Source organism: Saccostrea echinata, unplaced genomic scaffold (assembly GCF_033153115.1).
Source record: "Saccostrea echinata isolate AGI-Se365-2 ecotype Australia unplaced genomic scaffold, CSIRO_AGI_Sech_v1 ptg000054l, whole genome shotgun sequence".
NCBI classification, from domain to species: domain Eukaryota; kingdom Metazoa; phylum Mollusca; class Bivalvia; order Ostreida; family Ostreidae; genus Saccostrea; species Saccostrea echinata.
In genome coordinates, this window is record NW_026889803.1 from 25,270,442 (window position 1) to 25,291,776 (window position 21,335).

Here is a 21,335-nt window from a genome sequence, read left to right on the forward strand (position 1 = left end):
AAAAACAGAAACAATATTTATTTATCTCCACTTTACAACACGCCACAAATCACCGTACTGCATACAAATATTATTTTACGGGAATAAAATATGGCCTAGCGATTGGCTGGTTCGTGAAGATAAATATCCGCGAGCTTGGGCACAGGCACTTGGGGTATGGAACCCCCCCCCCCCCAATCTATTTCCAGTGCATATTAGAATACAAAAATAGGAAAAAGGTGACTCAACCCCAGATTTAAAAAGAAAAAAAAATGGAAAAGGGGGGAGGGGGGTTTCCATACCCCAAGTGCCTGTGAGCTTGGGGTACGTGCAAATCTCGCGGATATATCTCGCATGCGTATTCATCAAATTTGTTTAACAGTATAGATGTAAGAATTTATCTTGATGTTACATGTACTCTTTGTTTATACATTCAAAATTTTAATCAAGTATAACACAAATTTCTACCTTTATTTCTTGCAGTAAATATATACATGTACATGTGTTTCGAACAACAAATCGGGTAATACCTATATTTATATTTCAGTTGATATACATATATACTCTGTTTATTCTTTGATGGAATGTGGGGAATTCTCGCAAATTCATCTAAGTCAATAGCATAGATCTTCAATTTTTAAGCAGTTTAACATTTTTGTTTTTAAGTGATTTTCTTTTAAATATAATTTAATTATTTCCACAAAATTTTGTATTTAGGAATAGCAAGTTTTGAATGAGTTCCGTATTTTACAAAACTCCTTTCGATTTCTCTGTTACATGAACTAAAACGATGAGATGTTCAATTTATTGTTACAAATGTTTAGGAAATACATTCTTTTAACTTCTGTTGACTACTTTTTCTATGATAATTTATTTAGATATAGATTTTTAAAAGCTCAAATATTTACTATTTCATTGATCTAAAAATACCACAGTTGAAGTCATTTTCCATTGAAAAGATTTTTTTTTTCAATTCTATCCAGTGAGAATTGACTGGTATATCAAATGAACACTTTTATCTGCTTTTTTTTTTTTAAAATTATGGTTCTTAATTAAATGATGTTGATTAAATAAAAATCTATTTCCAATTATTCAATTTCAAGTCTTAAATTCGTATATTGCTACATTGAAATTGCAAACTTTGAGTCATTTCTATCGCTCTTAGACGTGACGTTACATTACAACAAGAGGCCCACGGGCCTTATAGGTCACCTGAGTATCATGCAACAACTTCGGCACAATGGATTCATGTTTTAAACCAGAGGCCATGAAATTCACAATTTTGAAAGAGGCACACTTGCTCATCATAATTTTGTATTTAGTAAGCTTACTTAATACCCAGAAAGAGAGCAGAGGATTATCAAAGAATTAATGCATTTTCACTATGTAATCATTAGAGCTCTGCCCTAACACCAGAACCATGATGCAGGGGCCATAAAATTCACAATTTTGGAAGAGGCATCCTTACATATCATAACAATACTCTTAGTTCATCAGCTTAATACCCAGGAGAAAAGAAGAAGATTTTCAAAGAATTATTGCATTTTTACTATGTAATCATTAGAGCCCCACCCTAACACCAGAACCCCTGACCCAGGGGCCATGAAATTCATAATTTTGGAAGAGGCACCTTTACTCATCATAACTATGCATCAGTTTGTTTGTTAAATACCCAGGATCAAAGAAAAAGATTTTTAAAGAAATAATGCATTATCACTATATATTCAACAGAGCCCCACCCTAACACCAGAACTCCTGACCTAGGGGCCATGAATTTCACAAATTTGGAACAGGCACCCTTACATATCATAACTATACTCTTAGTTCATCGGCTTATTACCCAGGAGAAAAGGAGAAGATTGTCGAAGAATTATTGCATTTTTACTATGTAATCATTAGAGCCCCACCCTAAAACCAGAACCCCTGACCAGGGGGCCATGAAATTCACAACATAGGAATAGGCACCCTTATTCATCATAACTATGCCTTCAGTTTGTTTGCCCTGGATCAGAGAAGATTTTTAAAAGAAATAATGCATTTTCACTATACATGTATATTCAACAGAACGCTGCCCTAACACCAGAACCCCTGACCCTGGGGCCATGAAATTCACAATTTTGGAAGAGGCACCTTTCATCATCATAACTATGTATTTATTTTGTTTTCATAATATCCAAGAGCACAGAAGAAGCTTTTTAAAGAAATAATGCATTATCACTATATATTCAACAGAGCCCCACCCTAACACCAGAACCCCTGACCCCTGGGCCATGAAATTCACAATTTTGGAAGAGGCACTCTTTCTCATCATAACTATGTACTTAGTTCATCGGCTTAATACCCAGGAGCAGAGGAGAAGATTTTTGAATAAATAATGCATTTTCACTATATAATCTTAGATACCCGCCCTAACACAAGAACCCCTGACCCAGGGGCCATGAAATTCACAATTTTAGAAGAGACACCTTTCCTCATCATAACTATGCATATTGTTTGTTTTCTAAATACCCAAGAGCAGAGGAGAAGATTTTTTAAGAATAATGCTTTTCACTACATATTCAACAGAGCCCCACCCTAGCACTAGAACCCCTGACCCTGGGGCCATAAATTTCACAATTTAGGTAGAGGGCTCAATGCTTATTACATTCATGCCAACAGTTTGCCTGCTTGATGCCCAGGAGTAAAGAAGAAGATTTTTAAAGATTGCATTAATTCTGATGGTTTTAGCCCCACCCCTCAGGCCCCAGGGGGATAGGGGTCATGAATTTCACAATTTTTACTCCCCTTTACATATAGATGCTATGTGCCAAATTTGGTTGAAATTGGTTCAGTGGTTCCAGAGAAGAAGCTGAAAATGTTCAAATGTTAACGCACGACGGACGACGCACGACGACGGACGAAAACAGATAGCAATAGGTCACCTGAGTAAACTCAGGTGACCTAAAAAATGACGTTCCTATTGCATTTGTCTATCAAAACACTGCCATATTGCAATATCTATTATTCAAAAAGTATAATAGATATTGAAAAAAGGAAAATGGTTATGAAAAGTGAAAATTCTACATTATCTATAATAAACATAGCATTAATTTTTGAGATGAGGCCGTTTTTGATGCTTCATGGACTTAGCTCTTTGAAAAGCTTACGACAACGACAACGACTACAGACAATGAACAAATATCAATCCGAAAAGCTCACTTGAGCCTTCGGCTCAGGTGAGCTAATAATTCTCAGAACTAGTTCTATCATGTATATCTGTAGTAATTGAAAAAAAAAATATGTTAGAAATAAATATTTTCGTAATTTTGCTGCAGTTTGTAAATTCATTAATGATTTGTCATCTTTAACATAACAGCAAAATGTTGCAGTGCTTGAAGTTTCTAAATATTGTCCGTATCTAAATTTAATTTTTCATTATCGTTCTACATAGGTACATACTTATAACAACATTTATTTTCCAGAGTAAATTATCTCACAACTTAATTAGAATAATAAAAAAATAACAAGTAAGAATATTGTGGATAATTTTTTTCTCATGAGATAATGATTCTTTAAACACGATATGTTAATTATTAAATTAAAAAAGCTGTAAATCCTTACTAACAAAAAGATAAGTCCTTTTACTTTGGAGTTCCGAATGACACTGAAGATTGAACGATAAGTGAACGCAAAGTGAACGAACAAAGAGCAAATGCTAAACGCTTTGTGAACGGTGAACGCAAAACTGTGAACGCACGCTGAACAGTGAGTGAACGGAAAAATGGGAAAGTAGAACGTTTCGGGTACTGTATTACGCAGAGACAAAGCTGATTTCTTCTTGTTTACCGCTACATTTAAACCTTAGGAAATATATGGAATGTAAAGGTGTACTTATAACATGTTGATAGTTAAATTATACTAAAATAGCCATTTACAATAAATTTGAGCTGTATAGTCATTATCTCTGTTACGCCGCCATTAAAGATGTTATTAATAGATGTTTGCACATTCCTCTGCCACATGCTTTTGTTATCATAGTTTAGTCAAAAAATCTCAATAAACAGGAATGCATTTTTTTTCTGACTTTCCGCAAAAAGTATTTTCCATCAACCAAGAACCCTGTCTTTGCACAGATCTGTACATCTGACATCATTAAGTGTTCAGTGCACATGGTGCATGTGATAAGAGGACAAGAATTGTCCATTAAAAATCTTATTTTTGGCCAATAAAATTTTTTCAGAACTTCAAGGGGTCATTTCAATGGGATGGGAAGCAATTCCAAATGAAAAGTAATTTTATTTTGTATTATTTCAATGCAAGTTTATCTTCCTTAAAGGTGCCTGGACACAGATTTGAAGTTAATATTTTCTCAAATTTTCTGTATAATTTCATGACTTATATGTTGCTATAGCATTTCATACTAAAATATAATAAAAATCTTATTTCATCTCAAAGTTATCAAAACTTCAAATTTCTGGACGTGTTAAGAAAAGTGGCAATTTTTGTTGTGTATTAATAGCCATTCTCTGTAACCACTTAAACTTTTGTGGCACGCATAGTCACAGATTTTTTTCAAATTTGGCTAGAATTTACCACCTCATAAACTACTCCAAAAAATATTGTTAGATCATATGAATGTTGAGTAGTTACCATGGAAACGGTGTCTAAAGTTGATTTTTTCTGAAAAAATGCAATTTTTGGGAATGGCAATCAATGAAATGCGGCTACTTCAATTCATGTTACTCACAGAAATAAAAAGTATGACATCTGATTTTTAAAGGCCATTAAAAACATTGTTGGTATTCAGTCTATAAATATAAGAAATCTATGATTAAAATAGCAGACATTCATTTAAAAATTGAATTATCCCCCTTTGATAATTGTGAGCTCTTTAGTGCGAGAGATAAAAAAATCATTGGACAAAACTGACTGGAAGTTGTTTACATTATCAACATGTATCCTGGATTTCAAGTAAATTCAAGTGGTTTTTTCTGTTTATTTAATGTGCATACAAATTTTAACCTCTTTGTTTATTTCCTGCATGCAAAAGAATAATTTTGTTGAGTGAACAGTGGCGAAATGTAAAAGACCACATGGTACAGGAAATCAGCTCTGTGCACATTCATGATATTGAAGCCTAAGCCTCAAGGTCTTCAGGGTTCGACACTAACGGTGGACCGGCGGCCCGAGTCCACCAAAAAATTGGAAGGTCCACCAAATGTTCTGGACTAGGTGGACCGTCGGTCCACTTAAAATAAATACACCGTATTAAAAAATACACAGTAAAATTCCGTTTTTTCTATAAATCGACATCCGTAAATCAAACGATTAATTCATCCATAGTTGTATTTTACAATAAATAAATATGGTAAAGTTTGTTTAAAGTAAATATTTAGCTGAATATATATTTTACAAGTAATATTGATGACTACAATAACAATAACATTGAGACGCAAGAACATTCAACACGGACCTTGAAAAAGAAGCATGTAAAATTCATGCCAAATTAGTCAGTCTGTCCTTTGTTTATTTAATGCACAGAAAGGTGTGGAAATGTACACTGAGTAACAGGAAATCACTTTACGCCTGAACGCACACTGATGGCCAGGTTTGGAGATAATTAGAATTGATTGACAGCTGCATTTATGCATTGTTTATTTTTTTAGATCTTCAAACAGGCATGATTTATATTTTGTGAACATGTTACCTGCAGTTTCTTTTTTTCTGCTATTCATTAAATCACATTTGAATAAATAATAATTTAAAAAATAATAAATAAATACATATACTTTTGTCGTTTTGCATCGTAGTAAAAATTGTTCTAGCCATAGATATATGAAAAATTCACTTGTTCATATATACAACTTAATTACAGGGATTTTAAAACTTTATCTACCGTTGGAAGCAAAATAAATGTTGGTTTTTACCATTGTAAATAAATGATATTAAAATAATAAATTGTTTGAAGATATAGATTGTGTTATTTTTTAAAATACTGAAAATATATTAAAGAATATTGTTGAAAAACTCCTGACTAATTGATTTGTTTCAGTTGACTCGTTAAACTTAAACTTTATTAGTATGACTGGACTTGGTACACAAGTTAGTTTCAAGCCTTGTGTAATGAATTCATTCATTAATTCAAACATTTATGAAGGTCCACCAGAATTTGAGAAGGTCCACCAATAATTTTTGACAAGTGGACCTGCGGTCCACCAAGGTAAAAAAGTTAGTGTCGAACCCTGGTCTTAGGAGTTTTAAAATGGAGATAAAAGATAAACTTGAGATATCAGAATTATATTGAATTGGTTGTAAGAAGAGGTACAATGTCTCAGTCAGAGTGATATATTATAATGAATACAGCCTTGGAAAGTCAGTGCCTTTTTAAAAACAAATGTGGAAAAAAAACTGAATTATAATGTGAGAGAACTAGGCTATTGATTTTACCTAAATAACAAAGTCAAGCTACATTTATATGTTTGTACAGAACTGGAAGTTGAAGTTTATACTGAATGATGTATGTAAGTTGATGTCTGTCATTAAAGGGATGACCATTTGATGCGGGGGGGGGGGGGGGGGGGGGGGGGGGGGGGGGGGGAGTTTACAGATTTTAGAAACTAAAGTCCGTTCTTGAAAATGCTGAAAATAAATAATCTGTCTTCAACTGGAAGGAAAATAAATAATCCATCTTTGATAAGTGCTACAACCTCCAACCCAAAGGCACTTGTTTCGGTAATAATTTTTTAACCCATATTATAATAAGTATTATTATTATACTATGGGTTAAAAAAATTATTCCGGAAACAAATGCCCCCCCCCCCCCCCCCCCAAATAAAGTTTGGGCATTTTCCCTTGGGGCGGGATGGATTGTTTATTTTATTTTCAGACTTTTTCAGTGAAGAAAAATACATAATCTGTCCTGGATCATATTGGAAATAAATAATCTGTCCTTCAACTCCATGAAAATAAATAATCTGACTCGGAAAAAATTTGCCCCCCCCCCCCTTCTGAATCAAATGGTCGTTCCTTAACCAATAGTCAACGCAGTCATATTATGCAGTTTTGAACAGAATTTATGTCATTCATAATTTACAATTTTTATATGATGAGTGTTTTCACTTGATAGGATTTGCTACATTTAAAATATAAACTGATACTCTTTACACCCTCATCCTAAAATTAAAGAATGTAAAAGTATATTTTATCTCTATTTAAAGGCTACATGTAGAAAACAATCCACACCTAAAAACCCTGTTTTGCTGAGGGATGTAACAGAAAACTCAATCTTTTTAATACTACTGTTTGCCTTTATCTGTATCTGATTCAGAAAAAAGAGAGAAAAGTTATCTGTGTATATTTCAGATTTGAACTTTTTATTTAATGACTTTGAAAACATTTACAAAGAAATTGATAATGTTCCTGATCCAAGTATTTTCTTTAAGGGAACGGTTTTTATCCAAAAAAAAAAAAAAAAATAAGAATAAAAAAAAATTGTTAAGGTCAGTAATGAAAATGTTTTGTTTTGTAATTGATTCCTTTCGACCAGTGAAAATTATACTTTTGATTTTTTTTTTTTGGGGGGGGGGGGGGGGGGGTTTGCATAGAAATACAAATTGTCTGAATCATATTTAAAGTTATCATTTTTATCAAGTTTATCATTTCTCTAAACTAAGAAAAATGTAGATTGAACCTTGTAGCAGTTAAATTAATAGTAAATCTGTGTAGCTGTATTTTATTGATAATGAAAACATAAATAAATTTCTGACAAGCCCCCCACCCCCACCCCACCCCTTTCTACCAAAAGAAAAAAAAATCATAAAATTAAACACAAAAATCTTTACTCGGGAATGGGGCGGGTTGGGGTTAATCACTTATGAATGAACTGCTTTCTTTCATATTTATATATAACGCTTCTTAATGTTTCACAAGGGATCCGTGTTTTTCTTACAAATGACTCTTACCAATTTATGTGGGGTAAGTGCTTTTACATGGTTCCTGGAAGGGATAGAGTAAGTCCTGGTCATTGGTTACTTTATCATGTTCATTTTAAAAAATGAAAACCGTAGGAAGAAGGCAGGGACAAATTATTTTCAATATTTTCAAGGACTCAAGTTAAATGCTATACTAACAAGCTAATTCAGAGAAGCCGTGTCCCCTGCTTAAGGAAAAAAGAGCATGTACGGATCTTGAGGGGTGGGGTCGGCTGATGTTGCGGTTGGGGGGACGGGATACTTTAAGAGTTGCAGGCGGGACCAAAGGGAGTCATGATATAAAATTTCATTGCAAAAGCTTAAATGCTTCTTGAGATGTCGCACGGAAATGAAAATTTTACACACAAACAGAATGTATAAATTTTTGACCTTGACCTTTTGAACTCGAAATCAATAGTGGTCTTCTTTAGGCCATAGGGAGTTTCAGTGTAAAATTTCATTGCAAAAGCTCTAAGTTTTTGAGATATTGCGCGGAAATAAAGTGTTAAAACAGACAGAATTTATGAATTCATGACCTTTACCTTTGACCTTAAAATCAATGGGGTTCTTCCTTAGGCCACAGGGAGTTGTTATATAAACTTTCATTGCAAAGGCTCAAAGGCTTCACGAGACATCGTGCAGAAATGAAAGTGTTGCAGAATGACAGATTGACAGACGGATAGACGTCACACAGACCTAAATACATATCCCCCCCTTTAAGTGAAAGCAGGGGACAAAAGGGCAAATTTTATATACCATTGTGTCCTTGAACTTTGACCTTCTGTACGTATTTACCAATTCATGTGATGCTAGTTACATGTATTGTCCACCAGAACTGTAATTTTGTTTATTCATAATTATGTTGTATAAAACACAAGTATTAGTTATGGCATTGAAAAAATGTGCTTAGTTTCCTTACACAAGTATTAGTTATGGCAGTGAAAAAATGTGCTTCGTTTCCTTACTTTTCCATCTAAATCGAGCCATTTTGGCCTTGACCTTTGACCTTTTGTTATGAAAATCGATTTTTTTTCTTTGTTTTTGCTATTGTGTACTACATGTACAAATCTAATTTTAATCCATTTTAAAATACTCAGGTATTTATATGGAAACTGATAGTAGATACCTTTTGCCCTTGTCTGGAATTCTTAAAAAAGGCATTAGTTTGTAACCATGGTAACATGAAAACAAGATATGAATACCAAGTGGTTCTTTGCAGTTTATATTACAACTATATATAGACTTTCAAACCAATGTATTTATTTTTTCCAATATGTCTGCAAAAATTTATACCAGGCTTTTCAAAAGAGCCTAAAATCTACAATTTTTCCTTAGAAAAATCATACTTAAAAAGGGGGGATATTTTTTCTATGAGGTTAAGTTACTCAAATACTAGAAATTATCTAAAGAACTATAAAAATGATGTATTTTGACAAAAGATAAAGTCATGTAAATATCTTGTTGTATTAAAGACTTTTAATTAGTTAAAAATGGTCATTTTTCATCAAAATTTAGCATTTTTAAGGCCATGAAAAATGTATGTTGGTTGCCATGGTAACCATTGACCATAGCAACCATTTTATTATGAATTTTAGTTTCATACATCATTTTAGGAATGTGTGCCAAGTTTCATAAAAATTTAAGACCTAGCGTGCCACACTCCCTATATAAGAGTTTAAATGCTTACAGAGAATGGCTATTAATGAAAAATATTAAAACTATAACCCAGAAAATTCAGAGTAGAAATGTTCGAAAGCAAAACCCACTCACAGTATTGTAAGTCCGTGCTCAGTGGTGTGTGCAGAGTTTAACAATTGAACACACCCGGTGAATCATAAACATTAACAATAACAGAGCTCATGCCCTGTTTACAAAAACAGTTTACCTTTCACGGGTGTGTTCAATTTGTTAAACTCTGTATACATCACAGAGCACGGACTGACAATACTGGTGAGTTGGTTTTGCTTTCGAACATTTCTACTCTGAATTTTCTGGATTATGGATGTACTATTTTTCATTAATACATAACAGAATCACTTCTTTTCTTAAATATTAAGGATAAAGTTAAAATTTGTGTACCAGGGTAAGTGCAAAGATGTGTTAATCAAACGCATCCCGGAATTCGTAGTTCCGATAATTTCCAGATAAAATAAGTTTTTAATTATATTTTCATGTGAAATGCTATTGCAATATATAAGTTGTGATATTATACAGAAAATTTGAGAAAATATTAACTTCCAATCTGTGTTCAAGCACCTTTAAGTATTTGCATTGTAATACAGATTATCTTTCACGGATACCTTGCAGTTTGCATTGGGCAGTAAACAAATGTTAGATATTCACTGATTACAATTTTTTGGACTTCCTCAAAAATTACTTGCACACCTTTTTCTTTGGAAGAAATGGTTGCAGATTTTGGACTAGTTCTACTTTGTTTGAAGTTTTCATCTTGTCTGCAAGATCAATTCCTGCTTTCCTGCTGAATATTTTTTTCAGGACCTGTGATGTTGCTTGAACTGTCTTCATACTTCAAAGAGAATTTAAACAAATTAAAATTACAAGGTCAAAATAAAACCAGTAAGAAACTGAAAATACTGTGAGTAAGCCTACTACTACTATTCACATGCATCATGAAGTCATCTTTTACTCATTATGGGCTTTAAATTTTTGGTCCTTACAAAAATAATGCCAGTGATTGTGAAGTTGCCAATATGACCTTGGATCAAATCATGACACATTCCAAGGTCAAAATTATTGACCAGGCGAAAGTTTACACTTTTTCTGCAAGTGACCTTGAACCTAACCAAATGACCTTTCAGGTGATAAGCAATCTTTCTTTTTCAAAGAGCTTCCATTGTTTTTCCGTTACAAAATATGGCCTTGGGCATATATTTTTTTGCATGTGACGTTGACCTCATACAAATGATTTAGGTTGAAAACCAGGTCATATTAAATATTAATATGTGAAGTATAAACTTTCCATGTTTCTCCTTTAGATAGTTATAAGTGAAAATACACATGAAAGAAAAACATATACAAGCAAACTGCATTTATTGAGGTTTTAAAAACAACAACAGGGACTTCTTAAAACTTCTGCCATAAATCTGGTAAAGAAAAAAAAAAAAAAAAAATCACATACAATTTAACATAACTTTTTTTTAAATTCATGTTAAATTAAATATGTGATGTTTTTTTTATTTTTTGCTCAAAATTGACAAGAGGCTCATTAGCCTTAATGGTCACCTGAGTATAATACAACAATTTAGAGCATCCATAGAAGTATAAAATAAATTGACAGATGAAGCTTTGTTGCCCAAAAGCAAGAGACATAGGATGATCAGTATCAATGAAATAATTAGTCTAGTACTTGGTAACAACTCATAAAGCTGCATGATGTCACGCCATTTATTCCTGAAGCATTTCGAGTTGAATTTTATATGTAATTGATTTAAACATATATACAGTGGATCCTGTTTTATCCAATAGTCAAGTTGTCGTCTAATTTTATCTGAAGAGCCGATTATTAGAATAGCTGATTGCTCCATATCGAGTCCAAAGACAGATGTATAGAGATACATGTATTGATAATAAATGTACATTGTAGCAAATTTCAAACTTGCACTTTCGTTTTCATTTGATTAGTTTACCAAGTGACTTTCCTAAAATAAATTAATTCAATTACTTGTGAATTTAATATAATGACATTTTTCAAATAAATTGACATATAAAATATATTCTTTGATATTTATTGCCATCTTAATTCAGCACATGTTTATTTTCCTTCTTCGATGGTCACCATTTTGGAAAAGGAAGTAGACTAAATGCTTGACTAATAACTGTGAACTATTTTTCCCTGGATAGATTGTAAATTAAAAATAAACAAAAATATTAAATAAATGTAACTACAGGTAAACTTCGATATCTCGAACTTGGGACTGAGGAAAAACTTCGAAATATCCGAGTGTTCGAGATATCGAAGTTGATGAATTTGGTACTGATATTGTTATGTTACATGTTCTATTAACAGGAAATTACCCCCCCCCCCCCCCAACCTTTCCACCATGTGCATAATTTAATTCAAGTGGTAAATGTTTCAGTTCGTACTTAGTGATATCTTTTTAAAAATACATTTGCATATACACTTATAATGCATATATTATTTTATTCAATACTGCAACACTTACATTTTACAAATTCGATCGTGATAATCATGCTGGTTTCAGGATTTCTGATACCCGGATATGTGCTATGCTTTGTAAATGATAAACCGATCACTGTAGTAAGGATTAAGACGGAAACAGGAATTATCAATCTACAATAATTTATTTAAATTGCCAATATGCATAAACAAAAGCAAACTTTGTTTCGATTGTATGAACTTTAAGTTTTCTTTTTACACCACAGTCAGATAATCTAAATATCCCCCCGGGTTGGCTACCGGGTCCTTTGTTAGATTGCCTTATCGGACATGATGTGTGCTGAAGATTCAGATTTTTGGTACTGACTTTTATACTCAAAATAATGTCTTTAATTGTTTAATTTCTTGAGTTCAATATCACTTTGATGTGTTCAGTGTTCACTTTGATATGTAATGATGTGTACAAGCGTGAATTTTCGATAAATTTAAATTCCTATTACAGTAATCGTCCCAAGCCGCTGTTTCATTATCGTGTCATCATATCTCTGAGTGTGCATTTTATTAACACCTCCAAATCACCTGGCCTGCGTAATTAAATTTAACTACCAAAAACAACAGCTTGGGGCTAATAAGGTGTGATTATCGGCAATGGTCCCATAAAGCCTGTGCTAGACCTAACGGAAACGATCAACAGACCGTAAAATTAGCATAATGGGATTATTGTGTACTAAGGTGTGAATTCAGCGGAGCGAGAATTTAACGCATGTGTTTATAGCACTTAATTGGGACCGTAAATCTACTTCCAGATAAGTGAGGTATTCGAGATTTCCGTGTTCGAGATACCAGGGTTTTTTAAAATCATAAATATAATAAAAACGGCCGGGACCGTTGATTCACTTCGAGATATCCATGGTATTCGACATATCAGTGTTCGAGATACCGAAGTTTACCTGTATTTCGTTTTTATTCCTTTCTTTAATATCGTTGCATATTTTATACTGTTTGTGACAATTCTCTGTTTAATGAATTTACCAGTCTCATACTTGTCTGCCAAGTGGAGAAAGATGGTATGGATTTTGAGACATATATTTTAAGTACGGGCCATTTGTGATTTTTACCATAAATTTTGCACTTAAATGTGAACAAATATTAAGCCAAATGACCAAGTTTAACGATTGAATAGGCTTATTTCATTAGCCATGCAAATTGTCATACACAAGCTTATCAGTTCAATAATTAAAATTTCAAGCCGAAAAAATTGCAAACAATTGTCATAATTAACAAGTGTGCATCATTGATTAAGATTAAAAACCCAAACCTATCACCAAAACTGTTAATAAAACATATCTATCTACTATGCCCACTATTAACACAGGTAAGGTGCCTGTGTGCGTCCAGTCGTAACTGACCTAAGTCAACAGAAAATAGGTAGCAACTGTTCCTTTGCCAGGTGCTCAGCACTTTGAAGTGAAAGTTGCGGATTCTTCGAATGAGACCTTAAAAACGGAGGCTCGGTGTCACGGTAGGCATTGGCATGAAAAAGAACTCTCACTGCTCAATGGCCCCGAGTGCCAAGTAAGGGTCTAAATTTGAAGCCCTTCACCAGTATATGGTTACATCTCTATATGAGTGAAAAAATGAAAAATAAAATACTCGAATGGGATGTAAAACAACATACAATCAATCAAAGTGAAAATCAAGCCAATGTGTATAGATAAGCAACAGTGCATGAACCACAGGTGTAGACAGGTGTTATCTTTCGTTTTGTTCAGTGTTCCAAGGGTGAAAAGGTGTGAAAAAACATTAGGAACAAAAATTTTCTATCAAAGTGTACGGAGTGCACACTTTTACCTATTATAATAACAGAAGGAATTTACAATGAATTATTAAGAAATGGTTTTGTATTTCAAAAAAAAAAAACTATGATAAAAAAGAAGTATGATATAAAACCTAATACTAAATACTAAACGAATTGTACTGAAGAATTAATGCATTTTTACTATATTATCAATACAGCCCAACCCTTACACCAGAACATCTGAACCAGGGGCCATGAAACTCACAATTCTGGAAAAGGTGCCCTTGCTAATCATAACTTTACACTGAATTTCATTGCTTTATAACTAGGAGCAACTATAACTAGGAAAATAATATTTTCAAAGAAATTATGCATTTTCACTACATAATCAAAAGAGCCCCCCCCCCCCCTTTAACCAGAAACCCCAACCCTGTGGCCATGAATTTCATAATTTTTGAAATAGGCATCCTAGCTCATCATAACCATGCACTTAAGTTTATTGTTTTTTTTTGTTTTTTTACATAATACCTGGGAGCAGATAAGAAGATTTTTAAAGAATTAAAGGTGCTTAGACACAGATTTGAAGTTAATATTTTCTCAAATTTTCTGTATAATATCACGACTTATATATTGCAATAGCATTTCACACGAAAATATAATGAAAAACTTATTTTATCTGGAAATTATTGGAACTACGAATTCCTGGACGCGTTTGATTAACACATCCTTGCACTTTCACAAATTTTATATTTATCCTTAATATTTAAGAAAAGAAGCGATTTTGTTGTGTATTAATGAAAAACATTACATCTATAATCCAGAAAATTCAGAGTAGAAATGTGCGAAAGCAAACCCTCTCACTGATATCGTCAGCCCGTGCTCAGTGTTGTGTACAGAGTTTAACAAATTTTATACACCCGAGAAACGTAAACTGTTTCTGTAAACAGGGCACGAGCTTTGTTATTGTTAATGTTTACGATTCACCGGGTGTGTTCAATTGTTAAAGTCTGCACACACCACTGAGCACGGACTGACGATACTGTGAGTGGGTTTTGCTTTCGAACATTACTACTCTGAATTTTCTGTGTTATAGTTTTGATATTTTTCATTAATACACAACAAAATTGCCACTTTTCTTAAGTATTAAGAATAAAATTAAAATTTGTGAAAGTGCAAGGATGTGTCAATCAAACGCGTCCAGAAATTTGAAGTTTCAATAACTTCGAGATGAAATAAGATTTTTTATTATATTTTAGTATGAAATGCTATAGCAACATATAAGTCATGAAATTTTAGAGAAAATTTGAGAAAATATTAACTTCAAATCTGTGTCCAAGCACCTTTAATGCATTTTCACTATACTATATAATCAATAGAGCCCCACCCTAACAAGAGAACCCCTGAGCCAGGGGCCATGTAATTCACAATTCTGGAAGAGCCACTCTTGCTCATCATAACTATATACTTCATTTGTTTGCTTAATACACAGGAGCAGAGAATAAGATTTTTCAAACAAGAGGCCCAAGGGCCTTAATGGTCACCTGAGTACAATACAACACTATAAAGGATCCATGGAAGTATAAAACAGAATTAACTGATAGACGAAGCAATGTTGCCCAAGAATTTCAAACACAGGTAACCAAAGATATCAAAGCTCACCTTGACGAATGCTATCTATAAGTAAGGCAAATCTCACATCATATTTTTTTCTAGCTAGTGTACATCCCAAGATCAATATCCATGCAAGTTTGGTTTAAGTAGGACTTATAGTTACTTGGAAAAAAACACCTGCTCAAAAAACTTTTAAACTGTTTACTAATCAGGAAATTTTGGTCAGTTCCAACATCCAAAGCAAGTCTGAAAGTTTCCATCCTTAGATGCACCATCTATGCAAGTATAATCATAACAGGCCATAATATAACATAACTCATGTGGAAAATCTAGGTCGGATCTAGCATCTGAAGCACGTTGGTTCAGGTTAGTGTACATCCCTAGATGCATCATCCATTAAAGTTTGGTCCAGGTAGGGCTTATAGTTACTTGCGAATGAACTTGTTCCAAAATCTTAACCTAGTCATTCATCTGGAAAATCTGGCTCAGATCCAGCATCTGAAGCAAGTGTGGTAGTGAACATCCCTATATGCATCATCCATCAAGTTTAGTCCAGGTAGGGCTTATAGTTCCTTGGGAATGGACCTGCTCCAAAAACTTTAACCTGGTCACTCATCTGGAAAATCTAGGTCAGATCCAGCATCCGAAGTAAGTGTGGTAGTGTCCATCCCTAGATGCATCATCTATGCAAGTTTTGTCCAGGTAGGGCTTAAAGTTACTTGGGAATGGACCTGCTCCAAAAACTTTAACCTGGTCACTCATCTGAAAATCTAGGTCAGATCCAGCATTTGAAGCAAGTGTGGTAGTGTCCATTCTTAGATGCATCATTCATGCAAGTTTGGTTCAGGTAAGGCTTATAGTTACTTGGGAACCGGGACGCCGGGGGTATAGCATAAGCTCATCTCGACTTCATCAAGGTGAGCTAAAAATCTGGTAAAAATACTCTTGCTTATTGTAACATGCTAGACCCGAGTGATCTCCTTGGGATCATACTTGGTTTTCCCAAGTCTTACAGGGATGATAATGAATGCATAATATACACATACAAAGGACACATGCCTATTGTGTGAGGTATTCAATATATACAGATAGTTTTTGTCACTTGCCTAGTGCTACAATTCAGTACACACAGACTTGGGTATACAACATGGCTATTTTCCACTTGTCACTAATTACAATAAGTCACCCTGGCTCTCTGTGATTCTTTGTTCACTTTGATAAAGTATAAAACAACATCCACTCTCTTGTCAACCATGACTCTTCTACCAGTGCCACTAACTTAGACTACCACAGTGTAAACATACTGTGTACAATTACAACATTTGCTAAATATATAAATAATCTTTAAGTCAATCTTTTATATTGCTTTCCAGGCAAGTGAAGAATCTGACTTTGAGCATACTTTGCTCATTTAAACCAAACATTCATTTTTATTTTGTTTCTATGTATATATAACATTCTTTCTTGTATTCTCATTCAATCAAATAACCTGTTAATAAAATAGTATACAAGGATTTCTTGATTAACAGTATTTAGCAAAGGGGAGTAACTCTCATTTGCTTCACATCACAATTGTGTACGCTGCCTCCTAGAAGCAAAGAAAAGGCACATTTACTTATAATTATATTTAATACATGTATTTACATTGATATTATTGCATTTTGTTTGTTTGCTTAGTACTCAGGGGCATAGAAGAAGTTTTTCAAAGCATTAATGCATTTTGCTAATTAATCAATAGAACCCCACCCAAGCTTAAGAACCCCTGACCCAGGGACCATGAAATTCAAAATTTTGGAAGAGGCATCCTTTCTCATCATAACTATGTATTTAGTTTGTTTAATTAATACCAAAGGGCAGAGGAGAAGATTTTCTAAAGCATTAATTTATTTTTAGTATATAATGAATAAGCCCCGCTCCCCCACATGGAACCACTGACACAGGGGCCATGAAATTCACAATTTTGAAAGAGGCATTCTTACTCATCATAACTATGTACTTAGTTCATCAGCTTAATACCCAGGAGCAGAGAAGATTTTTAAAGCATTAATTTATTTTCAGTATATAATAAATAAGCCCCCCCCCCCTCCCCCAAATGGAACCCCTGACCCAGGGGCCATAAAATCCACAATTTTGAAAGAGGCATTCTTACTCATCATAACTATGTACTTAGTTCATCAGCTTAATACCCCGGAGCAGAGAAGATTTTCAAAGCATTAATTTATTTTCAGTATATAATAAATAAGCACCCCCCCCCCCCAAGGAACCCCTGACCCAGGGGCCATGAAATTTACAATTTTGGAAGAGGCATTCTTGCTCATCATAACAATGTACTTAATTTGTCAGTTTAATACCCAGGAGAAGAGAAGATTTTCAAAGAATTAATGCATTTTCACTATATAATCATAAGAGCCCCGCCCTAACACCAGAACCCCTGACCCAGGGGCCATGAAATTCATAATTTTGGAAGAGGCACTCTTGCTCATCATAACTATGTACTTAGTTCATCAGCTTAATACCCAAGAGCAGAGATTTTCAAAGAATTGATGCATTTTCACTATATAATCATTAGAGCCCCGCCCTAATATCAGAACCCCTGACCCAGGGGCCATGAGATTCACTATTCTGGAGGAGGCACTCTTGCTCATCATAACCATGTCTTTAGTTCATCGGCTGAATACCTAGCAGCAGAGGAGAAGATTTTTAAAGAATTAATGCATTTTCACTATATAATCATTAGAGCCCCACCCTAGCGCCAGAACCCCTGACCCTGGGGCCATGAATTTCATAATTTTGGTAGAGGGCTCCATGCTTATTACAATCATGCCATTAGTTTGACTGCTTGATGTCCAGGAGTAAAGAAGAAGATTTTTAAAGATTGCATTAATTTTGATGGTTTTAGCCCCACCCCTTAGGCCCCAGGGGGGCAGGGGCCATAAATTTCGCAATTTTTACTCCCCTTCACCCATAGACGCTATATACCAAAATTGGTTGAAATTGGTTCAGTGGTTCCAGAGAAGGAGCTAAAAATGTTCAAAAGTTTACGACCGATTGACAATGAACGACGACAGAAGAAAACAGATAGCAATAGGTCACCTGAGTGACTCAGGTGACCTAAAAATGAATGCATTTTCAGAAATATTATCAACACACCCCCCTCTTCTGGCCTCACACGGGTGCCACAAATTTCACAATTTTGGAAGATGCACCCTTGATCATCATTACCATGCACCTGGTTTATCTTATTTATATATAGGGGAAGAGAAGACTTTAAAAGAATTTATACATTTTTACAATAAGATTAATGGAACCTCTGATCCTGGAGCCATGAATTTCACTATTTTGGTAGAGGACTCATTGCTTATTACAATCATGCCAACAATTTGACTGCTTGATGTCCAGGAGTAAAGAAGATTTTTAAATACAACACTAATTTTGATGGCTTCAACCCCACCCCCAAGGCCCCAGGGAGGCAGGGACCTGAAATTCACAATTTTTGTCCCCCTTCACTCATAGATGTTCTATGCCAAACTCGGTTGAATCTGGTTCATTGGTTCCAGAGAAGTAGAAAGTGTTCAAATGTTAATACACCACACATGACAACAGATGAAAACAGACAGCAATAAGTCACCTGAGTGACTCAGGTGACCTAAAAAGAAACAAAATAGCTACTGTGGAATCATCATTATTCATGGGGGACCAATGTTCCCTGAATTTCCTGGGTCATCCTTAGCCACAAATTTACATCCCCATGAGCATTTATTTTGTAAACATATTGATTCATTGAATCTACAGTATAAATGAGTAACCCATGAAATTACATTCCCATGAACATTGATCCCCACAAATCAAAATGATTCCACAGTATACACAAAATAGATGGCCTCACTCACTCCTTGTCAGTAAGATGCTGGTCTAAAAGTTCCACAATCTGCAAAAGATTATTCATCTCTCCTGTCTCTTCCACATCAGAAGTAGGTAGTGCTAGTATCATAAGATCAACAGGACCTATTACACCCAGACAGTGGGTCAGCTCCCTCAAATTCTCTTTATCCTTCAATAATTTACTGTCTTTCACCAGTTTCATTAGAAGACAAGACAATATGTTCCTTGATTTGCCTGCAATTCATTGTTTGTTACTTAATCGTAGATAGAACAAGAAGTCTGTGAGGCAATGCTCACTAGTAATACTCCTGCTCTGATGTAAATGTAAGCTCTCATGTACATATATACACAAGTTCATTTGCAACAGAAATTTCATTTGGACAGTCACATGGATAAACAGGAAGCTGACATCAGATTTGTACAAAAATGAATCCCACCATATGGCATGCCTAAACAGAAAGTGCACTAAAATTTCAAGAATCTGCCTTGAGTAGTTGCTGAGAAAACTGCAACAGAAATTTGGTACAGACAGATAGATGCACTGATAAACAGCAAGTTGCCATCAGATTCGTACAAAAATGTATCCCACCATATGACATGCAAAAACAAAGAGTGTGCTAAAATTTCAAGCATCTGCAATTAGTTGCTGAGAAAACTGCAACAGAAATTTGTTATGGACAGACAGAGAGACAGACAGACACACAACGGTAAAACAGTATACCCCCACTCCTTGGGAGCAGTGGTACAAATAGGTCACATAAATGCCTTAGATGACTTTAAAAACAAATGGAAAGTTATCAATGTGACAGCAAACCAGGTTTTCTTTGCATGAACAGAATTGGTATTTCTTAAGAAAATTATAATCCTGTTATGAATTTTACACCCTTTATATATATATACCATAGACCTTTTAACTTGCTGGAATGATTTGGTCATGTTGGGTTACATGAAGACATACTGTCCGGTAATAAGCCATCTCTGTACCAAGTATAAGCTTTCAGTGTTTCTCCATAAAAAATTTATTGCCCAGAGAAGTTTTCAGGGACACACTGATGGACAGGTGGACAAGGTGATTCCTATATAGCCCCATAAACTTCATTTGAGGGGGATATAAAAATTTCCTTTCTTGAAAACTGTAGGAGATGTCCAGACAAATAAGGTACCCTATATACAATATTTTGCAAAAAAAAAAAAAAAGAAGACTAACTTAAAAAGCTGAAAAAGTTCAAAAATTTAAAAAAAGTTATCAAAAATTAAAATTCAAGTAATATGCACATCTCTGATATATGTATTATTGCTCTGCAAAGCAAAAAAGTTTCCATCTTGAAAACTGTAGGAGGAGTTATCCGGACAAATGGGGTACCCTTTTGGCAGCCGCCTGCCCACCATTTTCACAATTTCAATAACCGAATTTTACCTCCAGAAAACCTAGTAAGGCCACATCAATTTGTAAAATAGTTCTTCGGATTTTCAAAAATAAAAAGTGAGGCGAGAGGGCGAAATTCTTTTACAAATATTATTTTTCATTTTGGGGTTAAAAATTATGAGGCGAGTGAATACAAATAATATAATTTTTTTTTTTTAATGAATTAAAGCATGATATCAAAGAGCAAGTGCTTAAAAAATAAAGACTTAAAACTATTAGATATCATTTGTATATCACATGAACTTATGATTTTAACTTTTTTGATATTGTTTTCAATAAATAAAAAGTTTCAGGTTTCAAAAATAATTCACAAGTAATGTTTTGCTACATTACGGGACCAGGCAAAATTAATTACAATGATGGGATCAGTACAAACAGGCATGGGACAATGAATTTTTTCAGCGAAGAAAACCATGGGACAAAAACATTTTTTAGCTTGAAGTGCCCATGGGATAAACACTTTTTTAATGAGTTGCAGGTCTTAACTCAGGAGACACATTTATTATACTTAAACATATTTTTTCTTTTCAAAAAAAAATTCTTCAAAAAGAC

General features: G+C 34.1%; 1 protein-coding gene across 1 annotated transcript in view; it reads right to left on the bottom strand.

Moving 5' to 3' along the window:
- Window positions 1-21,335, bottom strand: part of LOC133205686 (serine-protein kinase ATM-like) — a 244,053-nt gene that overhangs the window by 109,100 nt on the left and 113,618 nt on the right. The window contains exons 30-31 of the mRNA XM_061341539.1: window positions 19,366-19,591; window positions 10,314-10,455 (exon numbers count right to left, since the gene is read on the bottom strand). Coding sequence (XP_061197523.1) covers window positions 10,314-10,455; window positions 19,366-19,591 — 368 coding nt within the window. The remainder of the gene's footprint in view (window positions 1-10,313; window positions 10,456-19,365; window positions 19,592-21,335) is intronic.